Below are 19,598 nucleotides of genomic sequence, written 5' to 3' on the forward strand. Positions count from 1 at the left end.
AGTCTGTACGCGACATTCGCAAAACTTTAAGGGCATTGTACACAGAATGATTATAGGCGTCGTATTTTTATTTCTCCTGTCATTGTTGAAGCATTTTTTCGCTCTGGTCGTTCCTTCGCTTTTTTTTTTTTTTTTTTTATGTTTTTTCGTGATTCTTTTTTTTTTTTTTCCTTGTACTTTATCACTCGCTACCTTAAGTGTTCAATGTCTTTTTGATTCCATTTTCTTGCAAAAGGAAGAAAAGTCAGTTTCTGGCTGAGTCTTGCTATTGACTGCCGGGTTTCGCGTGACAAGCCACTGTGATGGCTTAGGCGAACCCGATTTCTGTACATATACTTGCAGATTTGATAATAAATTATTATTATTATTATTATTATTATTATTATTATTATTATTATTATTATTATTATTATTATTATTGTTCTTATTATTATTATTATTATTATTATTATTATTATTATTATTATTATTATTATTATTATTATTATTATTATCCCCTTCGAAACTGAGCGGCGACAAATAGTACCTAGACTGGCTGAGCTAATCAAATAAGGGACAGATATTTATCGGCATCGCATTATACCTCCCCCCCCCCCCCGAATGTCTCCTTAACCTTAAAACCATTATATCTACCTTGTACTATGCCTGTAACACATCCGGTCCTATAATTTTATTCCCCGGCGTTTTTTTCCACCAAAACTCTAAACGTGTCTTGCTTATCTCGACTGCTGAACGGTTACTGCTTGCACCTTCTTTAAATCCCAGCGCTTCTGGAAGGTGGACGTCTCCTACCGATCTCGCTTGGTGAATACGTTCGCATTTCATTACGCTGTGCCGAATTTTCTCCAGGTTTCTTTCTTTCTTCCTTCCTTCCTTCCTTTTTTTTTTTTTTTTTTGCTGCAGCACAGTTAATCTCTGCACCAGACACCATCTGTCGGCGCTACCTGCGCAGAGACTACCGGTTTAATGAAGTGACAGCTGCTAGCGAGCGAACGCTATAGCGATAAGCATTACGATAAGAGCAGGCTCAGCACTATACCGCGGCCGTTCGTTCCGCCTGTCTCCGCTGTCTCCTGCAAGATATGGCGGTCACCTACAAACGCTGGTCTATGTAGACTGCTTTGAAAGGCTAAAACAACATTATGAACGTACCGTTTGCTGCATAGTTTTATACGACGAACGTTTGAGCGACATCTCGCGTCTGACAGTGTGTAGCAGTTAAGCCAACGTTCGAGTCATGCGTGGGTCGCGCACTGATTTGTCAAAACTTCATTCCTATGCCTTTGGACAACCGTGTTTACGTTAACTTTATCATCACAAATTCTTTATGCAGCACTGTTTAGCGTCGCTAATCCTGTGATTTATATCGATTTATTGTTTTTGGTCGGCGTCCGTTTTACCTTTGGCAATGAAAGCATTGTTTGAACATCAAAAATAATCACACATGGTATGTGGTATCAATCCGATATTCATTTATGCACTGGGATATAAGTGATGAGGTGAAGTAGCTGTGAACTTAAAAGCACCTTGCTGCTGTAAAGAAACATTGTGAGGGTAGCACTCGGACAGAACTTTTTGCCGCACAGAGCAACAACAACCGCCGCAGTAAGTTCGGCCAAATCATTGAAAAATACGCGCAATCTGCCCATGACTCCCACATGCTTTCAACGTTGAGACATCGCGGCGTGTGATTTCCTTGTAATAGCTTTGGTATGCAACTCAATACTCTTCTATACTCAGAAATCAATCAATCAATCAATCAATCAATCAATTTACCCGGGAATTTCCCAGGAAACACCTTCTGATTCGGGAACCCCGCTCTAACCCCCTAAAACTTTGCTAAATTTGGTATGAGAGGAACATCGCATTTGGAAATTGTTCACTTATGCAGAGATCGACGCCTGTCTCCATGTTTTCGGTGCAAATAGTTTTGGTTTCTACACGCCCCTTTCCGCAAATCCCAAAAAGCGCGGGACACGCGGGCGAATGTTAAGCACTTCAAGAATGTAGTAAGAGCATGGTCTCCCACACCAGGTGGCATGCACGCTTGAGATCTGGACCTACACGCGAGTCCGCTGTAACATGCGCCACGACGGCTGCTCCGTCTTCTGGGTCTTGACTGATGCCGTTAGAAAACTATGCTGGATGCTGCTGTTCGCACGATCTGACTGAGTGTCGCACCGCGTGTTTAAACGCGCCACGTCTCTCCTACGAAACACAACCAACACAACCACTGCGCGTTAAAGTTAATACTGACATTGTATTTTCCACTCCAAATATTTATGGTAAGTGAAGTTCCTAGACATCTAAACTTCAGAAAAAATATCGGCAAGCCTCGGAGCGCTCCAAGTTTAATATAATAGCTTTTCTACGGCCAATTTTCGTTTCGTTTCTCAGGAGGTTACTGTGTTTTCACGTCATGACGCAGAAGGTGATCACGTGGGAGCCGGACGTTGCGACGGTTTAGCACTTGCTGCGTCTCGATCGGTCGCCTCCAATGCTGCTACTCGTTTTCAGGGCGGATGTAGCAGCATAGCAGATGAACGGGCGAGCCGAAGCGAGTGCCAGAACCTCGCAGTGCCCTTGCTCCCAGGAGGGTATCGAACCGGAACTGAACCGAAAACCAAAAAAAAGAAAGCTATTTTTGCTTGAACTGGAACAAAATCGGAAGATTGCTTTTTTTTATGGTTATTATTACTCCAAAGCGTAACCGAAATGAAAAAGTAACGTTTTTATGTTCCGTTTGGCCACGCTTTCTGGAGCTTCTCATCCATGCATTGCCCACACTTTTGGCTCAACTATAGGCTACCTCATTTCTAAATAGACACCATCTTCTCGTGATTTGGAAAACATCAGCGCATCAAGTGTGGTTTTCAGCGTATTGCGTCAGGGGGCAGATTATAGGGGTTCTCTTAACGCAAAAATATTTGCATCGCATCCGACGAGCGGACTTTCCAGACTGTGATGCGTGCGCAGCACCTGAGACGGTGGAGCACACACACTTGTTGCTTATGCGCACGGGAGGCATTGATCTATTCGTTAGCGCTACTTAAAGGGAATCTGAAGAGTCTGTTGAATTCAATAAGACGCTCATGTACGGATGCGGGAACCTTATAAACCATGAAGGAAAAATTTGGGGGAGGATTTTTCCCTTAGGAGCGACGCAATCGTCGGTTAAAATTGCGCTGTAGCTCCACCCCCCGTCGAGCGCCGCGCGCTGCTGCTGACGCTGACGTACGCTGACGATGCGAGCGGAGACCGGAAACTGCGGCGTAGTGCCGTCAACACTGGTGTTCCGTTCCTTCGCAGTGTCCGCGAGCGTGCCTGACCGGGCTTATTTCTGCGTGCGTGCCGTCCTAAACTGCTTCGCTCGACCCTACATGCCTTTGTTTTTTATGTGTATAGGAGAGGTAGTTGACATGCGCAGCATCAATTGAACTTGTAGGCCGATCATGCCGGCGTTCTGTGCAGCCTACGCTTGCACGAACACCAGCGGCCGCGACGATGTTTCGATGTTCCATTAGTTCCTGCAAGACAAGAAGCTTTCAGCTAAGTGGGAGGCTGCTGTGAAGCGAAACAACTTCAAGCGCTCAAGAACAACAGTGTTTTGCTCTAACCACTTCCGTGACGATTATTACAGGAGTTTATCAATAATGCGTGCTTTGTGTTCTCCTAAAAAAAAAGATAGCACGCGGAACGGAAGGTGCATGTTTATCTCCCACCCCTGACGCAGGTTTCAACGCCAAGCGCCGCGAATTTTCTATTCGCACGTGTGTTGTGAAATAGCCTGCATGCAGCTACCATAACGCAGTGCAAGCGTAAAGTTTGCATGTGTTGGAAAGCCTGCTCACGCCAGGACGCTGCGCTCCCCCTTCTCTCGCACACATAGAGAAACCGACCATCTCACGTAGCTGACGGAATTCGCCGGTTACGAGTAGCGTGCGGATGGCGCGCTGATGAAGGTTCTATACTACACGTGCTACAACAGCCGGTAAACTTTTCCCGCGTTTAAACCGTCTGTGTAGATTGCCGACAGCTTTGGGACAGCGCACAAATGCCGAAGATCGCATCACCGATTACGTTCTACGAGGACGCATGCAGGAACATACTACTACAGTTGTTTGCCCGGAAACGTACTCACTGGAATGCTGAATGTAGCTTAGCAAAAAACACACTCGCCAAAGAACATTTCCAACACAAGGAGATGCTAACACTTCGCCTTCGATCGCGTGGAAAGCAGTGCTTGCACCAGCATTTTTTGCTTCTTGGAGAGGCCGGCTCTTCGCACTCGGCTCGTACATGTAGGGAGCAAAGTATAAACCGCTTACAAGTGATCTTGCACGCGACAGCGACAGCGCGACAAGCGAGGCGATGTCTGTCGCGTTCACTCGTCGCCGGCAAGCCGAACTCCACGCGAGCGACGGCTTTGAGCGACGACGTCCCGGTATGAGGGCAGCAATATACGCGCCGAAACTAGCGTGAAGCATGCTTTATCAAATTAAGTTGATGTATTTTAGTGAAGAAGGAGCATAAAATATTTCTGAAGGTCTTGCACTAGGTTCTTATTTTTGCACGTGTAAAATTCAAGTTTGCTCGTTCCGTGCGACAAACAGTAGTATTTGAGTTATGTACATCCAGTTTCGGCTTCGCACTAATGGCTAGTCGCTCATAGCATTTCCGGGCGACGAGCGACGAGTTCTAGATTTCTAGAAACGAGCGATCGAGCGACAACACCGAGCGATCTGTTCAAGCGACGGCCCGTTTTGTCGCTCGAAGCCGTCGCCCGTCACCGTCGCGCGCAAATTCGCTCTCGTGGAGTTTGGACTTAACGCCGAACTCCTCAGAGAAACGCAAGCTCTCGAAATTTTCCATGACCATCTCAGCAAAACACCAACAAACTACCTTGAACCGTGCTTCGTGTGTAGCGGCAGCAGTCGGTCCGGACGAACACCATTGTTGACGTCACGAGGCGCCCGACCAATCACAGGCGAAAACGAGGCGCGCGAGCTGGGCGTGTCTGCTGCTGCACTTTTCGTCGAAATAAAATATGTTTGCGCTTTCTTTCGCTCAATTTCGATGCGATATTCGAATTCAGAGAGTTGAAAACCACGACGTACTGCTCTTCACTCATTTTTTCTGGAAAAGCTTTCAGCTTCCCTTTATCAACAGCCTGTTCAGTGAAGAAGTATTAGCGTTACTGGGCCATTGACCGGACGTATCAATGAAGCGAGCCATCAAGGCTCCCTTAGAATACTTAATTAACGCAGCCTAGTTGTATGTGCATAATTTTTTGGTAACTACGGGTAACATTTCAGTGTAGCTTAGCGGCAGCGTCAAGTTATTGCACAAAGTAAGTTTGTGTTATCTTCCCGAAATTACTATTCGGCAATGTAAATAAACCTGAACCGGTTCGGACTGGTTTGCACAGTAAATTTTTCGCTCCGGAGTTGAACCGGAATTCAACCCTCTTCAGTAGACCAATACGAAAACCGAAATAAAAATAAAATTTGTTCAACGCTCTACCTGGCTACCACGCGCCCATCTCCTGCCTTATGACGTCACGACGCAGTAACCTCCTGGGAAACGAAACCGAGATTGGCTGTAGAAAAGCTATTGTGTTAAGTTATTTAGGGCGCTGATTTCCATTTAGCTCAAAAGAATGAAGAGTCAAGAGTATCATGCAAGTGATGTCTGATATCCGTCAGATGAGACGTTATGGAAACAGAGCAGTTCGGAATGGCTGGAACTTGACGCAACCTGCTCGGAAAGCTGATCGAACTCGAGCGGGCTGTTGAAAAACGACTATAGCGCATGGTTTCTACGCACATGTGTTCCGCGCTTAATATTCATGCGGAAAGGACAGGTCCTCGTGTGTTATAGCTCTAATTTTTAAGACAGAAGCTTAGGCGGCGTTTTTTATCACCAGCCTCGATGGCTCAGTTGCTATGGCGTTCTGCTGCTAAGCTCAGTGGACATCGCATGTTCGATGCGGTGACCGCATTGCACTGTTGACAAAATGTGCAAACACTCGCGTACCGAAATTCGGACGCACGCTTAAAAGAGCGCGCAGGCGGTCAAAGTTAATTCGCAGTTCGACATTATGCCGTCTATTATAGTCCCACTGTTGGTCTGGCACGTTAAACCAGACCACTCCCTATCCCTTCGGACAGAAATAGCCCCCTCTTGCGCTGAAAATTTAATGAATACACGTGGTGTCCGGGCAAAGAAAAAAGAAAGAAAAAAGAAACGTTTGAGCAGTTGCTAGCGGCGCTGGTTGTGTGGAGCTCTTATGTTGTTTTTGACAGTTACAAATTTCATCGACAAATTTCGAAAGACTGATTTTGAGGCAATTGATTTTCTTCTCGTATTAGAAATACCGCTTCTTCAGGTGTAAAGTACACATTTGTGTAGGCGACGAAACTCTCAGGAAAAAATTAGGAGTTTCTTTAATGCTCCTGTTTTTGCTAAGGATGCTGAAGGTTCAAGAAAGTAATAGCATGCGAATTGAAAGTTTCAATAGACTGGATTGTTTGGCGTCAGAATGGGATAAAGTGCACCGGCATGTTTTGTTACACTTTTCTTCATTTTTTTTTTCAGCAATGGTCGGCACTGCCGTTGCTGCCTTTTCGGTGAAGTTCTTCGAGGCCGAATTCGCTATGACACCTTCAAGAACAGCCGCTGCTCTGGGTAAGACGCTTTGCTGTTTTCTCTGCTACGCGTCCACAACAACAAAAAACAAAACAAAAAAGTGCCGGCCACTCCTTTAAGCGGAAGTAAATATATGGTACTCCTGTACTCCCTCACGGGAAGCTATAACACTGGAACAAAAGTCATCGTCAGTCGAAAAGGAGTCAAACAAAGGAGCTGAGTTTCTAACTCGTTTCATTTGCTTTACACCGTGTTTGGATCGGACCGCTGGTACGATCTGTTGGGAACTCGGCGCTGACGCCCGTGGTTGTACCTGGGTCGCAAGCCCCAAGGGTAGCGTTGGCCTGGCGGCCTGGGGTACAACTGGAAGCATCCGAAGGTCCCGGCAAAGCATGAGTCGACTGGTAACAACGAAACAACTTGTTTATTTTAACATCGCAAAGAGTTGGCGGTCAGGTTTGACCGAAGTAGAGAGACGGGAGAGCACTTTACTCAGCAGAAGAAATCGGAGCCCTCCTTTTGGCGTCCGGGGGCAGCTGTTTTTATACTCTCGCAGTTGAGGGCAAGAAGGAACCCCTCAAAAGACGAGCACGTGAATGTACAATGGGCTAATGGTGACGCACACTGTCGTAGCGATGCCGTAGCACCATGTCGAGCACGATCTCGTAGCACCCTGTCGTGGCGCTGCCGGTCGGACACAATGACTGTAATGAGAAGATGGTCCCTGCTTTGGCATCGCCTGTTTCGGGCATAATGACTGGAACGAGATCCCTGCTTTGGCATCGCCTGTTTCGGGCCCAATAACTGGAATGAGATCCCTGCTTTGGCATCGCCTGTTTCGGGCACAATGACTGGAACGAGGATGATCCCGAGGCGGTCGCATCGCCGCAGTCGCGCCTGGAAACACCTGGCGATGAGTGTTGCGGCGACGACGATCGGGCCAAAATGTCCGCCGCCCCGCCGCAGTCGCGCCGGCAAAACCACGTGTCGCAGGCGAAACGCAACAACCGTTTGGTCTAACGATAGAGTCCCATTTCATAGTTATCGCTTTCCCCGAGGGAATGCATTTGCTCACTCTGCTCGGACAAAGCCGAGAAAACGTACTCCACCACAGGTGTATACACGGCAGCAGTCTATATAGTACCGTAAGGTTGGAGATCTTGTGAAAAATTGTTACGGGACGAGCATGTTGGTCGTTTCCCGCGAAGTCGGAGCTCTTCACTGTGCCGTCTCTCGAAGTCGTGCTGTTACTATCGGCCGCTAGGCACAATCATTCCCCGGCACTCCCCAGCCACACTCCCTAGCACTTGCGTGCGTCTTCCTTATTCAGGGCTAGGCATCCGATACTTTCAGTTCACGAATGGCGCAGCAAGGAGAATTTCCAAGTGCTCCTTATATTCTCCAGGTGCGAAAATTCGCGCGCTTTATTCGGCACTTATTGTTTCCCCACACAATGTGTCATCTATCGCGCATGCGTTTCCCTTATCTATAGCGACACATGTCCGGCCCTTTCAGTTCCCCAATAGCGTTCTTGACAGTAGTGTAGTGCAGTAGTGTAGTATATATATATATATATATATATATATATATATATATATATATATATATATATATATATATATATATATATATATATATATATATTTAAGAAAGCGGAAAATCTAAGGGCGTTAGGGCGTATATACGGGGTGATCATTTTGAAGTTTTCTGGAATTTTCAAAAATCGTCTGTGGCAGATAGCATAATTCTTGTCCTTAATATAGATTATTTGAAGGGGAGTACATCACTAGCGCGAGAAATCGAAACACATATTCAAATGATTAAGAAGAACTTCACTAATTAGCTTCTTAATTAATTACTTTATGGCACATACTGGAATTTACGAATTGTAGCCGGCGAACTTGCAAGGCGTGTCCACTTGAAATTAATCTCCAGGATGCCACCGTTTTCGACATAATTATTTTCCAAAGTGTGGGACGAAATACATGGACTTTCCAGTTACTTTTGTGCGTCAGTTCATAAAAGAGCGTTTCGTTAAAAAAGGAAAGTGGAACAACAGTGCATTTTTACGGCGAGCTTGATGACGCATGTTTCCAAACTGCTGTCATTCTGGAAATTCATTCCAAGTGGATACGCCTTGCAAACTCACCGGCTACAATTCGTAATTTGCAGCATGTGCCGTCAAGTAATTAAGAAGCTAACTAGTGGATTTTTTGATTAGTTGCTTATGTGTTTCCATTTCTCGTGCAAATAACGTCACCCTCTCTGAATACTCCAGCTCAAGGGTTGGAATTGTTATCTGCAACAGGCGATTTTTTTTTTTACTCCGGACAGCTTAAAAATGATCAACCCGTATACTTACGCAAGCTCTTGTGCATTCTCTAATCTGGAAGCCTTTTCACGAGGCAAGCTAATGCTAATGAAAATTGGCATTTGCAGGCAGCATATTGATTCCGGCCGGCGTAGGCGGGACCTTGATGGGCGGCGCACTGGTGTCCAAGCTGGACATGACCATCCGCGCCATGTTAAAATTGTGCTGTGTCACGAGCGTCATCCCCTGGCTCTGCATGTGGATCTTCGTGCTGCACTGCCCCAACCCGCACTTCTTCCACGGGGAAGTTTTGAGCAGCAAGTGAGTCCCTGGACGTTAACAGCGCAGAAGCAGTCCATATACACATACCCGCAGTGAAGTTATGTATCCTGTGAGATAACCAAATTCATTAGCCACGACCATTTATTTCTTTACCTTCAGTGCTATCACATACTAGCTGATTGCAGGATTGCGTATGGTAAGGTAGCGTCTAACGACTGCGCTACAGCTGGCCGACGAGACTGGGGCGGTGTTGTTTCAGTGCGTGGTCTCATGACTCGGAACCGCTTCCAACAGAACGCGTTATACCTGAGCTAGCGAACGCGTCAACGCTACACGAATGCCTTTGTCGTTTGGCAAGCACCGAATAGCGCACGTTATTTGGTGCTCGCCGAAATGTCTTGCAACGTTTCGACGATTCGCCACAACGAACGCTTCGTTCTGCTAATTTCTAGAACCTGGCACGTGCACCCAGCGCGGCGGGTGCTCAGTCTTGCTTGCGTTGCCTGACAGATTTAAGCACTATTAGCTACGCTGAGACATTTTAACAGGTAGCAGCGGCCGTCACCGTTCCTCTGCAAGAAATAACCAAACGACGCAGCGCATTTCGTCACTGGGCGTGCTATCCGCGTAACTGTGCCAGGGGTGGACATGAAGCCGGCGAAAGTGTCTTTCTTTTCTTTTTTTTTTTTTTTTGACGACTCTGCAGCGAGTGTCGATTGGCCTTTGTCGCGAACGAGAGTGAATGTTTTGCTGACGAGCTTACATGTGTACGCGACACTCCGTTCGTGCGCAGCCGCAGCGTGGCCTTCACCAGCGAGTGCAACGAGAACTGCCACTGCGGGACGCAATTGCTGGACCCCATCTGCTCGGTCGAGAACGTGATCTACGCGTCGCCCTGCTTCGCCGGTTGCGCCGAGAAAGAGATCGTGATGAACCCCGAGGACGAAACCTGGGTGGGTAAACACCGTGCCGAATTCGAGGGCTGCAGGCAGTTGTAAGCGCGGTCAGAATGAGCGTGACCTGCGAGCAGCGAAGCGAAAATTCATAGCGTGCTTTGATTTGGATGGAGGATAATGTAACTCCGTGGGGTCACAACACTCATCCGGAGTCCTCCACCACCACGTTCCCCATCGCCAGCGATGCAGCTTTGTGCTGTATCATCGTCGATTGCTATTATTTGAATGTGTACCCTGCGGTTATTAGGAGACAGCACTTATATGATAACCCACTTATCATTAACCGCGTCCTGTATGGAAGAAGAAACGTCATGTTTTCCGCTTTGGTAGTTATCTACATAGTCGGAACCTTGCGGCATTATCATAGGTGGTGTCGTCACCTTCGCTGTCGATAAGGCTGAAGAAAATCTCTCAGATCAGACAGTCGTTGATAGATAGGGACAGGGCACCATTCTTCTAAGCGCTCAGGTATAAAGCATAAAATGTGATTTCATCGTTCCAGTCACGAAAATCACTAAGCTGCATACAGGAAAAACACGGGAATGCGAGAGATGAAAATTCAAGACGATGAGCAACACGAGAGCAAGGTGAGAGCAGGAGCCAACGTTTCGACAATTGGACTTGTCTTTTTCAAGGCTGCATACGTGTTTTAAGGTCTAGCGGAGAGCAAATGTCAAGTTCTTCTGGTCGCATGCTATTTCTCTTTCTTTCTTTCTTTCTTTCTTCCTTTCTTTCTTTCTTTCTTTCTTTCTTTCTTTCTTTCTTTCTTTCTTTCTTCAGCGTCTGATGTTAAACTGCGCGAGAGGTTCTTTGCCAGTCGTCGAGCTAGTCTTATCACAGCGACAGTGTACAGGTACGGTCTTAACTGCTGTTCAGAATAACGAGCATAAGTTGTACAAATCACCACGATGCATCACCATGACGTAACACACCGCGATGCATAAGTGGTGCACGCATATATATATATATATATATATGAAAGGCTAACTACCACTGGGCGAAAGGAAAGCGTTATGGAATGGTCGTTACAGGGCGTGACCCTCATGATTGAATGAATGGATGTTGTATCCCATCTAAACTGTGTGTGTGTGTGTGTGTCCCCCTCGTGTTTCGTGTCGCAGGAGCTGCAAGTGTACAAGAACTGTTCCTGCGTGCCGACCCTGCCTGGCGCGCCAATGAATGAAACCGTATACGATTTCGATGCGACGCGTCTGAAGTGCTCGACCAACTGCAACCTGCTGGTCACCTACATGGTCGTCATATTCATCTGCGTATTTTTCTCTTTCTTCGGCGCAGCTCCTTCCATCACCATTATGATGCGGTGAGCAGCCCCACATGCCAGTCGGCTGCTAGACAGTTTTAGTTTAACGTTAGCGTAATAGCGGGGTTAAGGGAAATAGCGTTACCGTTCTCCAAACGAACTTTGCAGGAAGCGAGTTATAATATAGCGTCATATACCGTATTTTATGAGATATACTATATTTCGCACACAGAGTGCACATAAGAGATTTTATATATTCGCCAAGCCTTGCCTGTGCGTCCGAAAAGTGTGAGAAGCAGCGCAATGACAGCCGGGAGCGCACTGTATTTGTAGTTTCCATGTGTGCCGATTCGCGGGGAAATCAGGATTTCGCTTAGGTGGCGCAGCCATCGCGGAAGTTTCTCTCATTAGGCCTCGACTAGTTCGAAACGACGAGCGAGGTTATTCATAATACTCTGTCGTCGAAGCGGCCTGAGCCTAAGCGAAAGCCGTTTACGCACTCATTTACTACGGATTAAGTTAATTCGACAAAACGCCAAACTCAGTTCAAAATGGGCGGCCGAGACCGCTGCCATGTTTTTGCGTAAACTACGTAAACCATGCAAAGCGGTAACGTTAAATCTGAGAAATAACATGCGTATGATAAACGCTAAGGTTTGTTAAGCGTTCTGCGCATGCGCACTTCAATCCTGTTTTTCCTCTAAGCCCGCTATTACGCTAAACAAGCTAAACTGAAATTGTCGGCTGACAGAATGCTCCGCGCAGATAAACCGCAATGCACATGTCGGGTATCTCAAATACTATATGAGACGAGTCACCGCGCATCGGATATTTCGCCCCGGACCCTCTCTTAATATTCACGCTGCTCATTCCCCACGAAGTTGCCTATTGAACCTTTTCGCGGAGCAGTTTGTTCTAGAGAAACGAGATGGCGCTTTCGGTGGCGCGCCGCAAATAGCCTCAGCGACATCTTGCGAATACGAAACCACTGCCGCTTCCACTTTGCGCCTGTCTGATCAATTGTCGGAAATGCATTTGAGTTTTTGCGAACGTACAGCGCTTCAATCATGCTGAATTTAATCATGTGGACTGAAGACGTGTGCAGTAGTTGGTTGCGAAAGTGATGATTGGTGTACTAAGGAATGGAATGAATATGTGTGGCCAAGTTCGCGGACTGCTGCTACAAGTGTCCGTACGTGTTGCTGACACTTCGAGATGTACAGCTTTCCTCGCGGACACAGAAGTTTGCTCATCCGCCAGCTTTGTATCGCTAACGTTCAAAGAAATTGCTTCAGCCCCGGAACGTCGGCAAGAATCACTACCACTCGTTAAACAATGGCAAAGGGAGTCATATGGTCATAGTAAGTCGCGCACAGTATCAACACACATCTACCCCAACTGGCACGAAAACTTACGCCGTCTATCGCCAACGTGTCTATGAATGAATGGCCGCACACTTGAATATATGCGCACTATATACGCACAATAAATGACAGACTACACCGATAGTTCACGAATGGTCGAAGCTGAATGTTTCGTGACGTAAGCGAGTTACTAGCGGTAATAATCTTTGCTACAAACGTGCAAAACAGTACGTTTCAAGCCTTGCATGCAGCAAGAACAAATCTATCGGAACTGAGCACACCTGCATGCGATTAGGCAGAAAGTAATCAGATAGCGACCGCACCGAGGAAACTTACTGAGTCAGAAGTGTGACAAGCCACTGTTTAAAAATATTTGCGAACTAAAGAACGAAGAGCAAAACACACTAATCCTGATTCAAATCATGAGCGGAAAGTTCGGATAGCTTGGAAGACATATTTAGTCTCGCTTTTTGAACAAGCTGCTCGTGTCGTTTGGACATCTTAATCAGCTCCGAAAGCGCTTTTGCATGTTCCCTGAAGCTGTGGCCGAAGCTTCGTGTCGTCCACCCAGTCACCGTCTACGATATTTTCCGAAACAGAGGTTCGCTAAGCCGCACCGGCGTCATACACATCCATGCACAAAGGCAATGGAGGCAGTTGAGGCAAGCAATGGGCGCATCACCACGTGATCAAACATGGCAGCGGCCACGGGATCGCCGCGAAAAGGGTCAATAGGCTCTGGGCAACAAAACTGCCTCTGAGGACTTACCCTTTCGCGCGATACGTACACCACGGCTCACTCTACGGGCAGATTATGAAATGTGTACTTCACCCGGTGGAGGCCCCTTGTGAGGTTAAATGTAGCGCGAATGTCCACCGATAGAGCCCGCTACCTGACACTACGCAAGAGCTTGCAATGCGAACCTTGCGAAATGGGTTCCAATATGCTAATGTATTTCGCACCTGTAGCTGCGATTGTTAGAGGGCATATACCAGCAGGTTTGGACATTGAAGAGACAGGCGTGGCGCGTAGATGGCAGATCGCGCGGTGGCAATCGTGTCTGAAATGTATCAAGCGCCTGCGCGGCGTGAAAGCAGCTGAAGTTTCAAAGTTTCAAAGTCCGCGCGCTCTTCCTCTCTAGGTAGCCCCGCTTCCAGACTAAGTCAAACTCACGCGCCTCTACATAAGATGCGCTGCTTCCAACGTCACCGGTTAGGGCACGTGACCTCCGCAAATTGTCCAATTCAGAACGCGCTGCATCGCATCTGGGACTGCGCCGCGGAGCACAAAGCGGAAGAAAATAAGACGAAGATGAGGGGGTGGGGCTCGCGCCGTGCACGTGACGCGGTACCTCAGCTCCGGTATGGGACACGGCACGAAAAAAGTCGCTTGCTGACCCAGACTGTCTTCTTTGGCAGTGAAGCTTGCCTCCTGGCAGCATGGCAACGCGACATTTCATTTCTCCTATTTTGTCCAATAATGAACCGACTTGAAAATTCTTGCAGATAGGACGTTCCCTATACAACGCCCTGCAACTTGCAATGTATACCCAATATTTGTGATGGATTAAATGTGAGCCATTGGGTTTCTAGGAGCTGTAGTTTACCTGAATGCCTCTCGAGCGCGTCTGTTTTTGATCCTTTTGTAACGCGATAGCCTTACGTGCAATGCTTAATGGTTCAACACTGTTCACCGCCTATTTGTGCCTTTCCCGACAGCTGCGTCGAAGAGAAAGAGCGAGCTGTGGGCCTCGCCGTGAAGTGGGTCAGCGTCCGCCTGTTCGGTGCGTGCTGGAAGTTCATATTTACAAAACCTGCTTGTGTACAGTCTGCTAGTGCACGAAATAATGCTACATCGCAAAATGCTGCCTGTGAAGTGCATGTAGCGTCAACTGAATCCTCATTTTCCGTCTGAGATGTCAGCCACGCTGTTCTTAAATGCAAACGATGCCGTACCAATCCATTCGTTGTTTTCCTATCGTCAGAAGGCAGGTGTGGGACTGAATACTGGAATGCAAGCGCTTACCGATCATGAACGTGGTACAGCCGGCCCGAATCTTCACGTCGCTCGCGGGCACTGTGGTTGGCCGTTGCCGCGGCGATTGTCTCATCACACCTATCGCTATCATGTATGCCAGGTTCCTAAACGCCTGCCAATGAGCAAACTTTCTTGTGTAAGAGATGCCTCGCGAATACGAATCATATCCTTCATCGTCGCTATATGTACAAATAGCGGCATTTCTGCGTCCTTTAACGTGAGCTTGTGATCAGACCGTGTGTTGCGTGGCGGGGCTACTTTGGCAAGTTAGAAGGAGCAAAAAGTATTGTCCTAAATCTGCAAACATTATCTGGAGCACCGAAAGTTCCTCTTCAGTTTTCGTTACAAAGCCTGATGATAGCTTCTGTTACTCGCGGGCACGGTATACCCCCTCATTCAAACGTTTATGTGTGCAGTCTTCCTCGCGGTTTCCATATGCCGTCTTACGCCGAACTTACATTTTAACATAATTTGCGTGGTTCTCTTGTACCGCTGTTGCGTAACTGACAAGGATTGCGCATGAAGTCATCCCCGTATGACTATTACCTATAGAGTTTAAAGGACTGCTCGCAGAACGTTCGAGTTGGGAAACATGCGGCCGAGTGCAGTACTTTTTCAATGGAGGACGCGAACATTCCTTATAGCGCCGGTGCCTTATATATTTTCCAAAGCATAGTCTTCAATGGGAGCGCCTGCCTTCCTAAGTAATGTCACAACTGTAGCGCCGACGCCAAGCCGTATAGGCTCTATACAGTGGCGTAGCCAGAAATGGTCGTTCGGGTTGGGGGTGGGGGGGGGGGGGGGGCTCACATTGCAGATCGGCCTCCTCCTCAAGAAGAAGCTTTAGCTCGGGGGCTCCTATCTACATACATCTAGAAGGAGAATTCGTTTTTCTCGGCAACCACTGCACGAAATTTGACGAGGTTTGTCGCATTTAAAACAAAAACTTAAATAAAAATAAAACTTTGAGTTTCGATTTCTTCATTTAGGTTGCCAATTCCTCATTGAAGATAGAAAAAATTCACAAATTTTCAGAAGACGAAACTATCGAGTTTAAAACTCTAACTCAACAACTAAAAATAATATCGCAATTCTGTGAATTGCATCTAATAGTACGTCTACAGCGGACAAAATAAGTATATTACACATGAATCTCAAGAAATTTAGTATTATGGACATACGGCTTTTGCAGAACCCTTGTACGCAACGTAACCAGTTCACGTAAGATACAAATTGACATACCATATTTGTCCGCTTTAACTGTTATAGTAGATGCCGTTTACAGAACCGCGATATCTGTTCTTGATGCAGAGCTAATAATTTTTAAACGTAGTGCTTCTATTTTTTTCGAACTTTTGAATTCTTCAAGATATTTAAAGAAAATTCAGACCCTAAATCGTAATTCCGCTTCCAACAGACACTAGAATTTAACTTTCTCTCTGAAGTGCAAAAAATTTCAATAAACGCGATCGAGGGGTTATCCCAGAAAAGCGTTTCTGCGTTTTACATGTACTTGAATAGGCCGCGTCAGAGTTAGGCCCGAGCTAAAGCTTCCTCTTAAACAATTTGTCGAGGTTTCAAATACATGAATAATAACTGCATTGCCACTGCCAAGGATGCTGCAAACGAATTCTTGAACGCTACAAACTGTCAAAACAAGTAAAATGTGTATTTTTTCATAAAAGAATATAGTCGTATGTGCCAATAATAGTGCCCAGCATATTTGATGTCAACTTTCCATGTTTTTTGTCTATCTAGTAAGTAAAGAAAATATCACACGAACTTTAGAACTATATCAGTTCGAAACCAGCAAAGCAGTGCATGCCGCTGATCTGAAATATGTAAAGGCCATGAAATGAACAACCTGAGGACAAATGTGTTAATGAAACTTCGTCATTCAATAACCTTGTTCACATTCTTGTACATATGCAAAGGCCAATCAGAAATCTCAATGACGCTGTCATTTGTTCCAATGTATTACGCAGGAGCAGCTGTCACCGGTCGTGTATCGTGTGTAATTGCACCGAAATTATAGTCGCAACAGAGAGCACGTATAAAAAGCGGGAGTTCTGCAAAATATAGGAGGGCGAGTCAAATGAAAATGAGCCAATGCGAATACATGACAAATGGGGTCTGCATGAGCATTTAGACGTTTGTCCCATTGACTAGCGAGTCGCGTGATTTCCGTCTCATAAAGCTCCTTAGGTTGCTGCTTTAAAGCCTGCAACTGACTCTTTCACGTCATCGTCCGACACGAATCTGCTTTGCTTGAGCTGTTTTTTCAGCTACCCCAACATGTGGAAGTCCAAGGCGACAGGTCTGAGTTGTGTGGCGGATGTTGCAGCGTTTCCCAGTTGAATTTTTGCCAGTTTTATATTAACCACATCAGCGACGTGGGGACGGGCATTGTCTTGGAACAAGATGACCCCATTCGTAAATTTTCCACGTCGTTTGTTCTTGATTGCGACTCGCAGCCGATGCGGCGTTTCACAGTATCGGAAATATTTGATAGTCTCTCAAGATTTAGCAAATTATATCAGTAATGGCCCCTGACGATTGAAAAAGAACTCAACAACACCTTTCCGGCAGTAATGACGACCTTTGCTTTCTCAGCGTGGTGAATTCGAATGTTTCCACTGTAAGCATTGCCGTCGTGTTTCAGGCTCGTAGTAGTGGTACCATGGTTCGTCCCAGATCACAATTGCAGACAAGAAGTTGTCACCCTCATTATGATACCGGATCAGATGAATCAAGGCAGCGCCGAACATCTCCGTCTTCTGGCGGTGGTTCAAAACCTTGGGCATCCATTGCGGACACAAGAGCCAATAACCGAGATGTTCATGAATTATGCGTGAACCGAACCATGACTGATGTCCACACGCTCTGCCAGTTCATCGATGCTTATCCTCCGTTCTTGTCTCATCGGATCATCAACATTTGGAATTTTGTTGGGGGTGATTGCACGATGGCTTTGGCCCGGTCTTGGATCGTTTTTCATATAGGAGGTTTCATATAGGCGTTTGGCAGGCGTTCTCAGATCATGAACAGCAGGTTGCCATTATCCCTCAGGAGAAAAGTGTTTAACATCTGTGTCTTACCAGTACTCACGTACGGGGCAGAGACCAAGAGGCTTACGAAAAGGTTCTACTTAAATTGAGGACGACGCAATGAGCTAAGGAAAGAAGAATGATGGGTGTAACGTTAAGGGATAAAAAAAGAGCAGATTGGGTGACGGAACAAACGCGAGTTAATGACATCTTAGTTGAAATCAAGAAAAAGAAATGGGCATGGGCAGGATGTGTAATGAGGAGGGAAGATACCCGATGGTCATTAAGGGTTACGGAATGGATTCCAAGGGAAGGGAAGCGTAGCAGGGGGCGGCAGAAAGTTAGGTGGGCGGATGAGATTAAGAACTTTGCAGGGACAACATGGCCACAATTAGTACATGACCAGGGTAGTTGGAGAAGTATGGGAGATGCCTTTGCCCTGCAGTGGGCGTAACCAGGCTGATGATGATGATGACGACGACGACGACGACGACAATGATGATGATGATGATGTATCGTCTTTGCAACTTTCACGCCCTTTGAACCGTTTGCTCCAACGCTTCACCGTGGCCAATGAAATGACATGTTCAACGAACACGGCAGTCATACGGCGACTAATTTCTTTTTGGGAAATACCTTCAGCTGTCAAAAACGTCATGACACCACGCTGCTTAACTTCTGGAGCACCATTAAGTCACGCAACTATGTTCAACCCAGGGTATGACAGCATTAAAGAACATTTATCCTCACACCTGCGTGTCACTTTTGTAAATGAGAGATGCCTGTGTGCTACGCGCATGCCTCGCAGATAATGAATCGAACCATTATTGCGCGGTGTGGGTAGGCTAACTTTCATTTCACTCGCCCTCGTACATTAGAAATGCGAAAATACAATGGAATATACAAATGCGAGGATACGGCTTGATAAAGGGCAAAAAAAAGTGTCATTTAGAAAGAAAGTTCACCGCACGTATACACAAAACCTGGCAACAAGATATTTAAGTATACGCATAAGTCTCCAATAAATCTACCTAAGAAAAAGTCACTGTGTGTAATGCGTCAAACAAGGCAAATAAACATGTTGCGCAATCACAGATTCACAGAATACTCGATCCCGCCCCCCTTCCATCCACTCTCCCCGATGTATCGCGCGCGACGGAAGGCGGCGCGCTTGCTCCCCGCTTTTCTCCTTTGCGCACACAAGACTTAGTCACCATCGTCGGCTCACCCATACCACCCCACCCCTTTCTTTCACTCGTACATACAGCATGCGGCGCGCGGTCAGGATGTTACTGCCCTTGGACTTCATACGAAACATGAGGGCGACGGCGACGGCAGGAATGCGTCTGGAGTGTCCATATAATTACTATCGCAATAATATAAGAGTATGCGGCAACTCAAGCATACCGTGGCTCATTTCTTTCCGCAAAAGAAGAAGTAACAAAATAGAACGTTCACCATGCCACAATTGGTTGCGCCGCAACAATGTATTTTTGGTAGCACCGACATGAAAAAAAAAAACGCAAAGGAAGGTATGTTGGCCACAGTCCAATGCATACTTTGGGCACCTAATGTGGCTACCAAAGGAATATCGAAGCAAACTTAAGACGCTTGGTCCATCGAGAACCATACGCATACTGCTCGGTATCCTACAACAGCGAGACAATAGTTTCCGGAGAGGTTGCGCTCAA

At 46.5% G+C, this 19,598-nt stretch overlaps 1 protein-coding gene across 1 annotated transcript in view; it reads left to right on the forward strand.

Annotated features, from left to right (window-relative positions):
* Positions 1-19,598, forward strand: part of LOC142577760 (solute carrier organic anion transporter family member 4A1-like) — a 38,861-nt gene that overhangs the window by 17,393 nt on the left and 1,870 nt on the right. Inside the window, exons 7-11 of the mRNA XM_075687213.1 lie at positions 6,598-6,687; positions 9,088-9,280; positions 10,035-10,194; positions 11,319-11,518; positions 14,542-14,606. Of these exons, the coding sequence (XP_075543328.1) occupies positions 6,598-6,687; positions 9,088-9,280; positions 10,035-10,194; positions 11,319-11,518; positions 14,542-14,606 (708 nt within the window). The remainder of the gene's footprint in view (positions 1-6,597; positions 6,688-9,087; positions 9,281-10,034; positions 10,195-11,318; positions 11,519-14,541; positions 14,607-19,598) is intronic.

The sequence above is a fragment of the Dermacentor variabilis genome, chromosome 4, assembly GCF_050947875.1.
Source record: "Dermacentor variabilis isolate Ectoservices chromosome 4, ASM5094787v1, whole genome shotgun sequence".
In the NCBI taxonomy this organism is placed as follows: domain Eukaryota; kingdom Metazoa; phylum Arthropoda; class Arachnida; order Ixodida; family Ixodidae; genus Dermacentor; species Dermacentor variabilis.